This window comes from Aethalodelphis obliquidens, unplaced genomic scaffold (genome assembly GCF_003676395.1).
Source record: "Aethalodelphis obliquidens isolate GAN/ISIS:26980383/991018 unplaced genomic scaffold, ASM367639v1 scaffold4, whole genome shotgun sequence".
NCBI lineage: Eukaryota > Metazoa > Chordata > Mammalia > Artiodactyla > Delphinidae > Aethalodelphis > Aethalodelphis obliquidens.
The window spans coordinates 19,752,870-19,769,586 of record NW_020837948.1 but is presented as its reverse complement, the minus strand read 5'-3'; the positions used below and the strand labels follow the sequence as shown (position 1 = coordinate 19,769,586).

General features: G+C 36.7%; 1 protein-coding gene across 2 annotated transcripts in view; it reads right to left on the bottom strand.

Annotated features, from left to right (window-relative positions):
* DTWD2 (DTW motif tRNA-uridine aminocarboxypropyltransferase 2) overlaps positions 1 to 16,717 on the bottom strand; it is a 91,395-nt gene that overhangs the window by 61,714 nt on the left and 12,964 nt on the right. For both annotated transcript variants that reach the window (XR_003431265.1, XM_027099612.1), the window contains exon 2: positions 1,547 to 1,637. Coding sequence is in view for 1 of the 2 variants with exons in the window: in XM_027099612.1 (XP_026955413.1) it covers positions 1,547 to 1,637 (91 nt within the window). In the remaining variant the exon portion in view is untranslated. The remainder of the gene's footprint in view (positions 1 to 1,546; positions 1,638 to 16,717) is intronic.

Sequence of the window (16,717 nt, the reverse complement as noted above, 5' to 3'; positions counted from 1 at the left end):
CCAAATGGTTTTCAATCATTTTTTAGGGGAAGTCATCAAATTGGCCTATTCTTTTATTGAAAACAGTATGCTGAGATTAAGCACAAGGCAGCCAAGTATGACTGACTTAGATTGAGATTGTAAAGTTCCTTGGAACTTTAAGGAAAAACAATATGTATGTACTTGTACATACATAAAATACATTTATAGCACACACAATTATGGATGAATCATCTAAACTGTGAATTAACTATGAAGGAAGGAAGGAAGGGAAGGAGGGAGAGAAGGAGGAGAAAGTGGGGGGGCGGGTGTAGAGGACAAGAGAGGAATGAAGAAAAAAAGGAACAAATAAGAGATATGAAAACATTAAAACTGCCACAAATCTATGAAAACACCTACATTTTAAAAGCCATCTTATGTCTGGAACCATACAACAATGAAAAGGCCCCATACTATGTATATGGCAAAATGAAAACAGCACTCAACATCAAAAGTCAAGTTTTAGCCACAACTGTTATGGCCAGTAAGCTATCATTTTATGTAAATTTGAGCTGCACCGTGTTGTATGTTTAAACGCAGTAAAATAATGCTAGTGATTAAAGTGTCACAATCCTGACAAAAGCATGTTGTTAACACTGAAAAAGAAAAAAAGGCTGCCCAACAAATGAAATATTTAACAATTTGCAATAAAAGAATAATTGCTTCATCATTTGGAAAAGGAAAGTGACAGATTAATATACTTTAATGTCTTTGTTAAAGTCTTCAAGTGGTATACACCTCAGAAATTTGAGAAAAAATTATTCCTCCTTCAAAAGCCTGGAAGAGTTTTAACTTCAGTTTACAGTAAACCCATTTTTGTACCATGCATCAACTAGTTTGGTATTGATGATAATTTCTGGTTTTCTATGATCTCCTTCGCTCCTCTCTTCATTACTGCAGTTAATCAAGAGTTACTAACATACATACACACTAGGACATGCATAATTCTCACCAACATATGAAATTATTAACTAAAAAGTCTTTCTATACAACACGTACACATATTTTTATATATTTATTTTTATATATACATGTAAAACATACATATTTGTTCTATTCACTTAAAGAAGTAAAAAATTTATTTTACGCATTCATTTTATAACACTAAAATGCTGAGCATTATCTCTGCCTTAATAAGAAAAGACATCAAAGGATACAAGCTATGACCAGAATTTAAAAAGCAATAATTTCTTAGCTCTCTACTCACAAAATCTTTTTTTCCTCTATACAAAATTGTTGGAGTTCTAAACTTCTATATATTCAATATTCATTATACAATTCAGTAATGTACTTTCTATGAAATAAAACCATTTTATAAAATAACACATTTTTTGTCTGTCTATAAAGCATATGATACTATACTATCATATAATATATAAAAGAAACTATTTTTTTCCCAAAGAGAGCATTTATCATCAATTTATTTTCAAAAATGCTGAAGAGCTGAAAGGGATGAGTATGTTCATCTGTATGCTTCCTCTTGTATCCTAATATTCTATCTGAAATTGTGTATTTTATAACATCTTACCTCTGCTGGATGCTGAATTATGTACAAGTGGGTAGAGATGTGTAGAGGATGCACTGGTAGAAACGGACACAAACACACTTTCTGAGGTCGGCTAAAGGGCAGAAAAAAAATGAAAACCTGTATGTTTAAAATAAAATTATATACCAATAACCTAAAATTTGAACATAATCTCACTTCATTATATAGATTTGCTAAAGCTGCATTCTTTAAAATGATACCAAGAATGAATTTAATCAATCATATTTTCAATATGAGAATTTGAAAAAAGACTCAAGTAAATTTTTTACCATCCACATAGATCAAAGTACCTCAAAAAATCTTGCCTTAATTATCTTCAATGGAAGAATACTCATAAGTCACCACCATGGTCTTTTTATTCATGAAGAAACACTTCTAATAATTTGCATTCCAAATCAAGAACAGATCTCATGTCAAAGAGAAACCTGGCAATTGATCTAAATCATCTGAAGTTGGAGAGAACAAAATGATGATAAAATATTAGAATATAATTACCACCTAGAAGAGAGTTCTAATCAAACTTAGCCATCAGTCAACATGGAGAGCTTACCAATTGTGAGAAGAAACCCAAACGGGCCACCAAAATATTTTTGGCTAGAATTATATCCACAGAACGCCAGTCTATCCATTTGTTTTCCCTTTTGTTATTGTTTACTTTGTTGTTTTTGTTTTAGTTACTTTTTAGTGCTTTACTATTGTTTCAAAAATACTTATTACAAAATTCAGATGGAATAAAAGGGTATACTTCCCATCTCAGTCCTCCAGTCTGGTGCATTCTCTTCCCTAAGGACAACCAGTGCTTAGTTTCTTGTGTGTCCTTCCAAAGGTATTGAAGGAATATACATGGATAGTTTACTATTATATCCTATATTTAATATGTGTGTTTATAATATGAAATTCAACAAACGGCCAGATACAGTATATGATGGAAGTAAATTTTCACAATGGATCACTATTATAGGCAGATGTTACATGCCATTACAATAGTACACAAGTGAATGTTATATTAAAGGGAATTCCCAACAGCATACTTACTACTAGAAAACTGATCACTATCAACTGTTTCCTCAATTTTACTTATGTTGAGTTATAGCCTAAGGTAAGAAATACTTATATTAATAAAACACAGTGCAAGTAAATTGGTTCAATTATATCTACCACCTCATTCTACAAGAAACTGTCAAACCTTTGCTCCTGCTGAAGAAATCATCTAGACAATATCTTACGCAAAGGTAGAAATGTATTGTACAACATGACCCCACTTGCCCTCTCCACCAATGAACCCAGAGTGGATGATTAACCAAAGGAAAATCAATATACTTGTTTTCCAGTGATGTCTGAAATGATTCCGTGTGACTACTCAGTCCTACAATGGGTTCCTTCTCAGGAATGTGAGATTTATAGGAATGGAGAGTCTTTCAGCGGTCCCAAGAAGACCACTTAAACATAAGTAAACACCGGAGCAGTGACTGATGGAACTACGTATACTGACAAACAGATCAAGGGCTGCAATTAGAAAGGATTTCCCATTCAATAGGAGGAGGAAGAGAATGAGATACATTAGAATTCTAAAAGTTTAAGTTTCTGATTTTTTTTAAAGATTTTTTTGATGTGGACCATTTTTTTTAAAGTCTTTATTGAATTTGTTACAACACTGCTTCTGCTTTATGTTCTGGTCCCTTGGCCCCGAGGCACGTGGGATCTTAGCTCCCCAACCAGGGATTGAACCCACAACCCCTGCATTGGAAGGCAAAGTCTCAACCACTGGACTGTCAGGGAAGTCCCTAAGTTTCTGATATTTTTATATGAAACTCTGCATATGACTGCAATGCATGATCAGATGTCAGTAAAATTCTTTTATAAAATGTAATTTAAGATCAGATGAAGCCATTTTTTAAAAATCAGAATTTAACTGGATATCAACTTACATATTTATAAATTATATGATTCTAAGAATATGAAAGAATGCAAAAATGTCATATGTCTTATGCAGGAAGCATCTACATATCAGCAGGGCCAAAGAACTGCAAAATCCAACAAGTAAACAAGCTGAGTGAAAGCTGTAGATTTCTGTGGGTAGCAGAAAACTAGGTAAAATAAACAGTTAAAATAACATCTTTAGTTCATGACATATATAGTAATTATAAAGGTCCTTAGTATGACAGTTAGGATAGTGCAAAGAACTGCTTTAGCTATTGATAGCTCTGGGTTTCATGTCTGACCAAAACCTCTGTTCATGGGGGGAAAAAAAGTTACCTGGGATAGTAATTTCTTTACTGGAAGGACATGTTTGATCTTTAGGAAGATTTAGAATTAAGTAGTAATTTCTTTACTGGAAGGACATGTTTGATCTTTAGGAAGATTTAGAATTAAATAGTTTGGAGAGTTCTGCTTCCAGGATAACAGGGAAAGTTGCTTCAGAGACCCACACTCCAGTGAAACAAGCAAAACTGACAAATATTGTTTTATAAAACCACCATTTAAAGTCTCTGGAGGGACTTCCCTGGTGGACAAGTGGTAAAGAAGCCGCCTTCCAATGCAGGGGACGCGGGTTCAATCCCTGGTCAGGGAACTAAGATCCCACATGCCACGGGGCAACTAAGCCCACATGCCACAACTGCTGCGCTCGTGTGCCTCAACTAGAGGGCCTGTGTGCCACAAACCACAGAGCCCACGCACTCTGGAACCCGCGTGCCACAACTAGAGAAGAGTAAACCCACACGCCACAACTAGAGAGAAGCCCACGCACCACAACAAGAGAGAAACCCGCACGCCACAACAAAGAGCCCGCACGCCACAAACAGAAGATTCCACGTGCCTCAACGAAGTTCCCACGTGCTGCAACTAAGACCCAACACAGCCAAAACTAAATAAAATAAACAAATAAATAATAAATAAATCTTTTTTAAAAAAACTTAAAACAATAAAGTCTCTGGAAATTGTCCTAAGGGCATATTCAAATGAAGAAACATTATTCAAGAAAATCTATGAAAACTTGGTATTGGGATAGTTTGTGGCATTTGAGCCATAACCCATTTACTACCTTGCCCCAGTTTAGGTTGACAGAAACTCCACTCCAGGTAAGTGTGGCCAAGAGAACAGAGCTTCCTCTCAGCTTTCAATCAAGACTTACCATATGTCACAGAGAAAGGTAGACCATCAGCATCTCTCATCCTTCCAACTCCAAATTGAAGAAAATAAATTCCTGGTGAGTGTGGCCAACAGAGCAGTCTCCCTTCCTCCACCCAGCCTCCACTTAAAAAACAGAAGCTGTACCACAGTGCAGTAGGCTGAAAATGCTGGGACCCCAACTGTTCTCACCCCAGTTCACTCGTAGGACAGAAGTTCAACACCAGAAGCAGCAAGTCAGAGGCTACTGACTAGACCTGTGCCCAGAACAGTGACTCAGAGAATCCACGTTGGAGGAGAGGCAGACTATAAGAGAGCTCTGAAGCTCTCCCTAAAGTAACTGACTTTATTTGAAATGGAGTGTGAGAAGTTCAAGCCTAAGGGTGCTCTCAAAAACAATAACTCTTCTTAATTAAGAGCAACGGCTAAATCATAGGCCAGCTAGTTCATCAGAAAGAACCATGGAAAGAGACGGCTAAGAAGAACACACATGCAGTCAGAAAAAAACTCAGAGTGGCCTCAAAAACTACTCCTCTCCAAATTTAACTGGATCAGACTGCTGAGCAATTTATTCTCCAGGGCACTGTATCGAAATGATAAAATGATCAACTGATAATTAGTGGAGCCTACTGGACAGGATGCAATACCAAAAGAAGAAGGCAGCTTAAAAGAAAGATGTTGTAAAGAGATACTCAAAGATAATCTACTAAAATCATTGTAATACTGGTGGTGTTTGCACAACTTTGCTAATATTACAGAAAACCTCTAAATTATACACTTTAGTAGGATAAATGTCATGGTCTGTGAATCGTATCTTAATAAAGCTGGTTTTTTAAAAAATATAAAAATGCAATGAAAAAAGAACGTTCAACCTAATTAGTAAGAAAGAGGCATTTTACCACTATTTGACATCATGTTATGTTAAGGTGGGTTTCCTTCTCTACAATGTAAGCTACCTAAGAGCCAAGGACTTGACCTACTTTCTTCACTTTTATATCCCAGCACCTAGCATAGTAAGCTATCAATAAATACTGTTGAATACATGAGGGAATACCTTTGCATTCCCTCTTACCTTGACCTTGAAATTCCTTTCTCCTCCTACACAATTTCTTATCCTATCCTTTCATTTTCTTACATATCAAATACTGATCTCTCCTTCACTTCCTCTCTAGTACTAAAGCAATTAGTTTGTATTATAAATGAAATTCAGAGTCCCAGATCTTCCTTTGACATTTTTGTTGTTTCGTTTCCTTTTGGCCAAAACGTCCAGCTTGCAGGACCTTAGTCCCCCAACCAGGGATCAAACCTGGGCCCTGGCAGTGAAAGCTCCAAGTCCTAACCACTGGACCACTAGGGAATTCCCTCAGATCTTCCTTTGTTATCATTTGTGATCTTTCTGGTAAGCAATAGCATATAGGGAGAAAAAGTATTTACTGAAGAAAATATTTACTTAAAAAAAAAACAGCTAAGCACTTTATGTACAAACATTGTTAACTGTGATTTAAGCTAAACCTAATTGTTTTGGTTTATGCTTTAACATGCTCATAAAATATCACTACCCATTTATTTTAAAGCATGTCCCCTTTATTAACCCCCTTATTAATTAATTAAGAATTTTGCTTATTTGTTATTAACAGCAATTTTTCTCATACTTTCCTACTCCACAATTGTCTGCATGTACTATGCTGGTGACTAGCTATCCAAATGTTAAACCATCTCTTACCAAACTAGTGAATAAGTGCAGAGAAATTGCTCTCCTCAATTTAAAATCTTTTTCCAAAAGAATAAAATACCTAGGAATAAACTTAACAAAGGAGGTGAAAGATCTGTATGTTGAAAACTACAAGACATTAATGAAAGGAAATGCAGAACACACAAATAAATGGAAAGATATTCTGTACTCGTGGATTGGAAGAATTAACATTTTTTAAATGTCCATACTACCCAAAGCAATCTACAGATTCAATGCAAACCCTATCAAAATTCCAATGACATTTTTCACAGGAATAGGACCAAAATTCCTTAAATTTGTATGGAACCATTAAACCAAACAGCCAAAGCAATCTTGAGAAAGACAAATAAAGCTAGAGGCATCGTGCGCCTTGATTTCAAACTATACTAACAAAGCCCTAGTATTTAAACAGTATTATACTGACATAAAAACAGACATAGATCAACAGGACAGAACACAGAGCCTAGAAATATACCCATGCATGTATGGTCAATTAATTAACAACAAAGGAGCCAAGAATATACAATGGGGAAAGGACAGTCTCTTCTAAATGGTGTTAGGAAGGTTGGACATACAGATGAATGAAAATGGACTACTATCTTATACCATACACAAAAATCAATTCAAAATGGTTTAAAGACTTGAGTGTAAGGCTGGAAACCATAAAACTCCTAGAAGAAAATATAGGCAGTAAGCTCCTTGACTTAGGTCTTGGTAATGATTTTTTTAATCTGACACCAAAAGCAAAAGCAAAAGCAGAAATAAACAAGTGGGACTACATCAAACTAAAAAGCTTCTGCACAGAAACAGAAACTATCAACAAAATGAAACGACAACCGACACACTGGGAGAAAATATTTGAAAATCATATATCTCATAAGGGGATATAAAGAACTCATACAACTCAAGAGTAAAAAAAAAAAACAATCCAATTGAAAACTGGGCATAAAATCTGAACAGACATTTTTCTAAAGAAGATATACAGATGGCCAACGGGTACATGTAAAGATGCTCTACATCATTAATCATCAGGGAAATGCAAACCAAAACCACAATGAGATATCACCTCACATCTGTTAGAATGGCTACTGTCAAGGAGAATAGCAATAAATGCTGGAGAAGGTGTGGAGATAAGGGAACCCTCCTACACTGTTGGTTCAAATATGAATTGGTGCAGCCACTATGGAAAACAGTATGGAGATTCCTTAAAAAAATAAAAATAGAACCGCTATATGATCCAGCAATTCCCCTTCTGGATATTTATCTAAAGAAAATGAAAACACTAAATCAAAAAGATATCTGCATTACCATGTTGAGTGCAGAATTATTTACAATAGCCAAGATATGGAAACAAAGTGTCCATCAGTAGGTGAATGGATAAAGAAATTGTGATATATATACAATGGAATATTATTCAGCCATAAAAAAAGAATGAAATCTTGCCATTTGTGACAACATGGATGGACCTCCAGGGCATTATGCTAAGTGAAATAAGTCAGACAGAGAAAGATTAATACCATATGATCTCTCTTTATATATGGAATCTTTAAAAAAAACATAACAAAACAAAAAAACCTAAGCTCATAGATACAGAGAAAAGATTGGTGGCTGCCAGAGGCAGGGGATGGAAGGGGGAGAAATGGATGAACTGCTTTTGTATTTTTTAGTTTAAAAAAATTGAACAAAAAAGTAAGTAAAATTTTTAAATAAAAATAAAATATTTTTCCAAAGAAAAAAAAAATCTCCCTACATTCAAACTTAATCCTTGAAGGCTTAAATATTTCAAGTCAATAATGGATTAAATAATTTATAAATCCAACAAAATTTTATTCAAACATTTACTGTACATCTTAACTATGTACCAGACATTAAGCACTTGGGACAATAAAAGAGAGAAAGATTACTGCCCTTATTGAATGTGTATGTTTTCACTGTGCCAGAAAAAAATTTTTTAAAAGTTCCTTGCTTCCTATGAACTATTATGGATGATAGGAAAAAAACAGATCAGATAACTACACATCGAACCTTATTATTTATCATTATTTATAAATAATGAACATTCATCTTAAAATAAAAATCAAACTACTTTTACAATTTATATAGATCTAAGGAAGAAAATTTAATATCTGAATAAATATCAACAGGTAAATTGGGTATAGGTTTAGGGAATAACTATTAAGATATGTCACTGACAATATCATTGTCTTGCTATGTGATCCTGACTGTGTCAGAGGTTTTCAATTTCCTTCTTCATAGAACTAGTAATAAGATACCAAGAAAGTTCTGGTGAATAACTACTGAATCACAGGCAAATGTAATAAAAATGTAATTTTTCAACTAACTTATAACAGAATGACCAAAGTAAGAGCTGAGATTTTTTTCCCTCTTCAACACCTACAACACATTGAAAATGTATTGTAAATACTGTTCTCTATCACTGGGGTTTATCTTCTTTAAAATCTATACAACCAATTAATGTTCATTATATTCTTAACATATAAATGGAATTTTCAAATAATTTCCCTGAACAAATTTTATGAAATAAGCTTTTTCTTCTTCTCTCAATAAGGTTGTAGAAATAAATACGTAGGCTTCCTGTCAGACTAGGACTGACTGGCTTCTGAAGTGAATGCTGTAAAACAGGGGTAATCTGTCACTCTGGGTATGCTATCTTTGACAGCCTGTAGGGAAATAAAATTATATCTGACATATGACTAGAGATGCTAAAACCTACAAAAACATCTTCCAAAAGTTTAATTAATATTTAAAAGTTTAATTAATTTCTAACATAATATTCACTGAAAGCTATTTTTCTCATAGTAATAATAAGGCATACTTTAAAGATTAGTGAATACGGGACTTCCCTGGTGGCGCAGTAGATAAGAATCCGCCTGCCAATGCAGGAGACACGGGTTTGATCCCTGGTCGGGGAAGATCCCACATGCCGCGGAGCAACTAAGCCCATGCGCCACAACTACTGAGCCTGTGCTCTAGAGCCCACATGCCACAACTACTGAGCCCATGTGCTGCAACTGCTGAAGCCCACGCGTCTAGAGCCCGTGCTCCACAATAAGAGAAGCCACTGCAAAGATAAACCCACACAATGCAACAAAGCGTAGACACCACTTGCCACAACTAGAGAAAGCCCGCACGCAGCAACAAAGACCCAACATAGCCAAAGTAAATAAAATTAAATCTTAAAAAAAAAAAGATCAGTGAATAGATTTACAAGAATCACTATCTTTAAAAGAATTTCTTTTACCCACTACACAAAAGCAAATGTAGAGCCCAGAAAGATAACGCACCTCAAGTTTTCCAACACTCAACAAAAAATTTTTAGTCCCATAGACTGAAAAAGCAAAGAACAAAGAGTTTCATCACTTTTCAATAGATCAGTTGAATAGATACACTGCATTACACATAAAAATGGCAACAACTTTCTAATTTTAAAACAGACTTTGAAAAACGAAATGCCACAGTGCCCTCTACTGTCACTTTAAAGAAACTTAAATAATCTGTAAAATAAACTCTAGGTTTTACATTTTTGAAACTATATCCAATATAATCAATGAAAGAAGAAACAGCTTTTCGTTATTAATATAATATTATAATAAAATTTCATCTCATAAAGAGAAGCAATCTCAACCATGTATGATTGCTTCAAGTGTAAAAGAAATGATATTCTCATAACCCCTTAAATCTGTTTTTTATCACTACATTATTTTATTTTATAAATGCCTTCAGGAGTAGAGGAACAACAGACTTAGAAAAAAAATCACTGTTATAGGAGAGGAAGTAACTCTCTAAAGATAATAAATACCTTTAAATGAGACATATTGACCTAGGCACACTTAGAAGAGTGGTGTCCAAAGTGAGTTAAGTAAAATATCCCAATGGGGTGCAAAAAGATAGTATCAATATTATCACTTCTATTTATAATTAAACAACTAATATTTAGTACATAGAATAACACTCCCTCTGTGAGATGGTATATCACATGGTAATGTGTCAGGATATGCAGTATCCTAATAGAAAAGGAAGAGTTTCATAACATGAAGTGTTAACAACAGCACCCGCAAAGAAACTATATATACCCACAAAGAGTCTATACTGAAGAAATTCTAATTACATAATCACAAATAAATAAGTATATTTTTCATTAGAGTTAATAAATCTAATCAGATGACAATAACTTTAAAAAGTAGAAATTATAAAGATTATTTGAACTATGAAATCACATCTTACTATCAGTAAGTTACTATCATAAACCTTACTGTAAGTATATATTATGTCTCAAAAATACTAAATAATAAGACTAGGACCCCATCACAATTAGCAAAACATTTTTAAATAGTTTATTTCACCATTATCTCTTCCCTTTTTATCTATGTTTTTTTATGGTTTAAGAGGCAAGTCATACATTAATATATGATAAATGTATATTATCATAGATAAATATGTATACCTATTAGAACTACATCCTAAATATTTTAACCAACTGTGGTATGTATTCAAAATAATTTAGAGATCACTGGCCTAGAGATAAGCTTGTTCCTACTATAAGATCTATAACTAGGAAAAATTTTAGTAAGTGTTATTATATTAAAGAAGCCTTCAGGGCTTCCCTGGTGGCGCAGGGGTTGAGAGTCCGCCTGCCGATGCAGGGGACATGGGTTCGTGCCCCAGTCCGGGAAGATCCCACGTGCCGCGGAGTGGCTGGGCCCGTAAGCCATGGCCGCTGAGCCTGCGCGTCCAGAGTCTGTGCTCCGCAACGGGAGAGGCCACAACAGTGAGAGGCCCTTGTACTGCAAAAAAAACAAAAAAAAAAAAAAAGAAGCCTTCAGAGGAGCCAGATGCTTGGAAAACAAAAGCCTTGTGTCCAGAGAGATGACTATATACAGCATCTATATAAAGCCCCTACTAGAGCTGCAATGACAAAGTGACAGGTCAACTGAGAATCTTGTCATAAAGTAATCATCTATAGTCAGTTATCCTATTATTTACTTTGTCTTCTTATATCAAAATAAAACAAATATAAAAAAATAAACATCTTTCTTAATAGCAAGTTAAGTAAATCACTCTTTGCTCTACAAACTCTTATTTTATACTTTCATAATTTGTCTTAAATATTTATTACATAGACATGTTTTCCCTCACATTCAATTCACTATGAATTCTAGAGGAAACAATTTCTTAATTGCTTTTCTATGACCCAAGCTGTGCCTTTACTGGATAATGAATTAATAATGATTGAATGAATAAAGACTACCCATATGATTCATCAAATTAAGCCTCCAGATCCATGTGCAGCAGAATTCTATGCTCCTTAGCCATTGGTCAACTAAAGGGGACAGCATGAATGGCCATCCTGACAAGCAAGGAGTCAGAGGTTAAATTGTTCCAAGGACCAGCTATATCTCAGTAGAGATATTTTACAAAGAATAGCATAGAATGAAGGGACCATGTTACTAGAAAACATCTTCATTTTCTTTATTCTTTCTTCTCCTTTCCCTTGCCTAAAAGCTGTCTATATTTTAAAATGCAGATTTGGAATACCTGATTTATTAAGGAAATATTCCTCCTAAATTTATATAAAGGTCCATTTCTTCAAAAGAGCAAAAGAGAATTGAGAACTTTCTTTGATATAAGAGACAAAAATATATAAGGTTTAAGATAGGCTTACTTTACTACATAAGAGAACACAAGAATGGTATGAATAAGCCACCGATTTTGATGTCCCTTAAAAAGTATTTTTCATCAATGGAATATTTATTTGTAGCTGGAAAGTGTGTATTTTAAAAGCCCTAGGATTATAAAATCTCCATCATGAGGCAATTTAATTATGGTGACCTGCAACATTAACACATGCAAAGTTATTTACTTGCCCTTAATCTCTGAATCTAGAAAAACTACCCAAACAGGGAAGAAGATGACTACAAAATAAACCAATTTTGTAAATAATAATAATGATAATTCATGGAGGAGAAAAAGAATGAGGGAGGAGGGAGAAAAATAGGGGAAGGAAGAGGAGGAAAGAGAAAAAGATAAGAGATGAGAACAAGGAGGAAAGGGAAAGAGGAAGAATTTAACAACTGCACAATTTTGTGCAAATGTGCATATGCTATAGGCACTATGCTAAACACTTTACCTTCATTTAATTCTTACAAAACCTGTCAAACGAAGGTAGTATTATTGCCCTAATTTACAGATGAAGAAACCAAGGCTATGAAAGGTTAAATAACTTTCTCAAGAGAAAACAGAGCTGGGGCTAGAACCCAGTTCTAATTCCAAAGTGTATGCCCTTAATCAATACATTTTGTTGATTCCATATAAGCATTTAATGTCAATAAAAAGTCTTAACATAACTCTGTAGTGCTTCCCTAGGTCCCAGAAGGCCTAGCACTAAAATTAAAATATTTGATGATAAATAAACCTAACAGGCTGAAAGAGACAAAGAAGAAGCAAAAAGTCAAAGTCAAAGAAAGGTCAAAGAAAGAACATTCCATCCAAAAGCAGGAGAATACACATTCTTTTCAAGTGCATATGGAACATTCTCCAGGATAAATCACATGCTAGGCCACAAAACAAGTCTCTACAAATTTAAGATGACTGAAACCATATCAAGCACCTTTTCTAAACACAAAGGTATGAGACTAAAAATCAAGTACAATAAAAAAAAAATTGCAGAAAACACAAACACATAGAAACTTAATATGCTACCAATGTGTCACTGAAGAAATCAAAGAGAAAAGCAAAAAATATCTGGAGACATATGAAAATGGAAAACACAACAATTCAAAATCTATGGGAAACAGCAAAAACAGTTCTAAAAGGAAGGTTTATAGCAATACAAGCCTACCTCAGGGAATAAGAAAAATCTCAAAAAATCAATCTAGCCTTACATCTAAAGGAAGTAGAAAAAGAACAACAAACAAAACCCAAAGTTAGATTCAGGAGAAGATGGTGGAAGAGTAGGATGCAGAGATCATCTTCCTCCCCACAGATACATCAGAAATACACCTACACATGGAACTGCTCCTACAGAACACCCACTGAATGCTGGCAGAAGACCCCAGACTTCCCAAAACGCAAGAAACTCCCCACGTACCTGGGTAGGGCAAAAGAAAAAAGAAAAAACAGAGACAAAAGAATAGGGACAGGACCTGCACTAGTGGGAGGGAGGTGTGAAGGAAGAAAGGTTTCCACACACTAGAAGCCCCTTCGCGGGCAAAGACTGCGGGTGGTGGACGGGGGAAGCTTCAGAGCCACGGAGGAGAACACAGCAACAGGGGTGCAGAGGGCAAAGCTGAGAGATTCCCACACAGAGGATCGGTGCCGACCGGCACTCACCAGCCCAAGAGACTTGTCTACTCACCTGCCAGGACGGGCGGGGGCTGGGAGCTGAGGCTTCGGCTCTGGAGTTTAGATCCCAGGGAGAGGACTAGGGTTGGCGGCGTGAACTCAGCCTGAAGGGGTTAGTGCGCCACGGCTAGCCGGGAGGGAGTCTGGGGAAAATCTGGAGCTGCCGAAGAGACGAGACCTTTTCTTGCCTCTTTGTTTCCTGGTGCGTGAGGAGAGGGTATTAAGAGCCCTGCTTAAAGGAGCTCCAGAGATGGGCGCGAGCCGCGGCTATCAGCGCGGACCCCAGAGACGGGCATGAGACGCTAAGGGTGCTGCTGCAGCCACCAAGAAGCCTGTGTGCAAACACAGGTCACTGTCCACATCTCCCCTCCTGGGAGCCTGTGCCTCCCGCCACTGCCAGGGTCCCGGGATCCAGGGACAACTTCCCCGGGAGAACACACGGTGCACCTCAGGCTGCTGCAACATCACGCTGGCCTCTGCTGCCACAGGCTCGCCCTGCATCCGTACCCCTCCCTCCCCCCGGCCTGAGTGAGCCAGAGCCCCTGAATCAGTGGCTCCCTTAACCCCGTTCTGTCTGAGCGAAGAACAGACGCCCTCTGGTGACCTACACGTAGAGGCGGGGCAAGATTCAAAGCTGAACCCTGGGAGCTGTGAGAACAAAGAAGAGAAAGGGAAATTTCTCCCAGAAGCCTCAAAAGCAGCGGATTAAAGCTCCACAATCAACTTGATGTACCCTGCATCTGTGGAATACATGAATAGACAACGAATCATCCCAAATTGAGGAGGAGGACTTTGGGAGCAAGATAGATTATATTTTCCCCTTTTCCTCTTTGTGTGTGTGTGTATGGTTATGCTTCTGTGTGAGATCTTGTCTGTATAGCTTTGCTTTCACCATTTGTCCTAGGGTTCTGTCCATCCGTTTTGTTTGTGTTGTTTTGTTTGTTTTGTTGTTCACTCTTCAAAATTTTTTTTCTTAATGATTATTTTTTATTTTAATAACTTTATTTTATTTTATCTTACTTTATTTTTTTATCTCCCTCCCTCCCTCCCTCCCTCCCTCCCTTCCTTCCTTTCTTTCTTTCTATTTATTCTCCCTTTTATCCTGAGCTGTGTGGAGGACAGTCTCTTGGTGCTCCAGCCAGGCGTCAGAGTTGTGCCAATGAGGTGGGACAGCCAGCTTCAGGACACTGGTCCAAAAGAGACCTCCCAGCTCCACGTAATATCAAACGGTGAAAATCTCCCAGAGATCCCCGTCTCAACACCAACAACCAGCTTCACTCAACGATGAGCAAGCTACAGTGCTGCACACCCTATGCCAAACAACTAGCAAGACAGGAACACAACCCCACCCGTTAGCAGAGAGGCTGCCTAAAACCATAAAAAGGCCACAGACACCCCAAAACACACCACCAGACGTGGACCTGCCCACCAGAAAGACAAGATCCAGCCTCATCCACCAGAACACAGGCACTAGTCCCCTCCACCAGGAAACCTACACAACCCACTGAACCAACCTTAGCCCCTGGGGACAGACACCAAAGAAAACGGGAACTACGAACCTGCAGCCTGCGAAAAGGAGACCCCAAACACAGTAAGATAAGCAAAATGAAAAGACAGAAAAACACACAGCAGATGAAGGAGCAAGGTAAAAACCCACCAGACCTAACAAATGAAGAGGAAATAGGCAGTCTACCTGAAAAAAAATTCAGAATAATGATAGTAAAGATGATCCAAAATCTTGGAAATAGAATAGAGAAAATGCAAGAAACATTTAACAAGGACATAGAAGAACTAAAGAGGAAACAAGCAATGATGAACAACACAATAAATGAAATTAAAAATACTCTAGAAGGGATCAATAGCAGAATAACTGAGGCAGAAGAACTGATAAGTGACCTGGAAGATAAAATAGTGGAAATAACTATCACAGAGCAGAATAAAGACAAAAAAATGAAAAGAACTGAGGACAGTCTCAGAGACCTCTGGGACAGCATTAAACACACCAACATTCGAATTATAAGGGTTCCAGAAGAAGAAGAGAAAAAGAAAGGGACTGAGAAAATATTTGAAGAGATTATAGTTGAAAACTTCCCTAATATGGGAAAGGAAATAGTTAATCAAGTCCAGGAAGCACAGAGAGTCCCATACAGGATAAATCCAAGGAGAAACATGCCAAGACACATATTAATCAAACTATCAAAACTTAAATACAAAGAAAACATATTAAAAGCAGCGAGGGAAAGACAACAAATAACACACAAGGGAATCCCCATAAGGTTAACAGCTGATCTTTCAGCAGAAACTCTGCAAGCCAGAAGGGAGGCATTTCATTTTGCTTATCTTACTGTGTTTGGGGTCTCCTTTTCGCAGGCTGCAGGTTCGTAGTTCCTGTTGTTTTTGGTATCTGTCCCCAGTGGCAGGACATGTTTAAAGTGATGAAGGAGAAAAACCTACAACCAAGATTACTCTACACAGCAAGGATCTCATTCAGACTTGATGGAGAAATTAAAACCTTTACAGACAAGCAAAAGCTGAGAGAGTTCAGCACCACCAAACCAGCTTTACAACAAATTCTAAAGGAACTTCCGTAGGTAAGAAACACAAGAGGAGGAAAAGACCTACAATAACAAACCCAACACAATTAAGAAAATGGGAATAGGAACATACATATCGATAATTACCTTAAGTGTAAATGGATTAAATGCTCCCACCAAAAGACACAGACTGGCTTAATGGATACAAAAACAAGACCCATATATATGCTGTCTACAAGAGACCCACTTCAGACCTAGAGACACATACAGACTGAAAGTGAGGGGATGGCAAAAGATATTCCACACAAATGGAAATCAGAAGAAAGCTGGAGTAGCAATTCTCATATCAGACAAAACAGACTTTAAAATAAAGACTATTACAAAAGACAAAGAAGG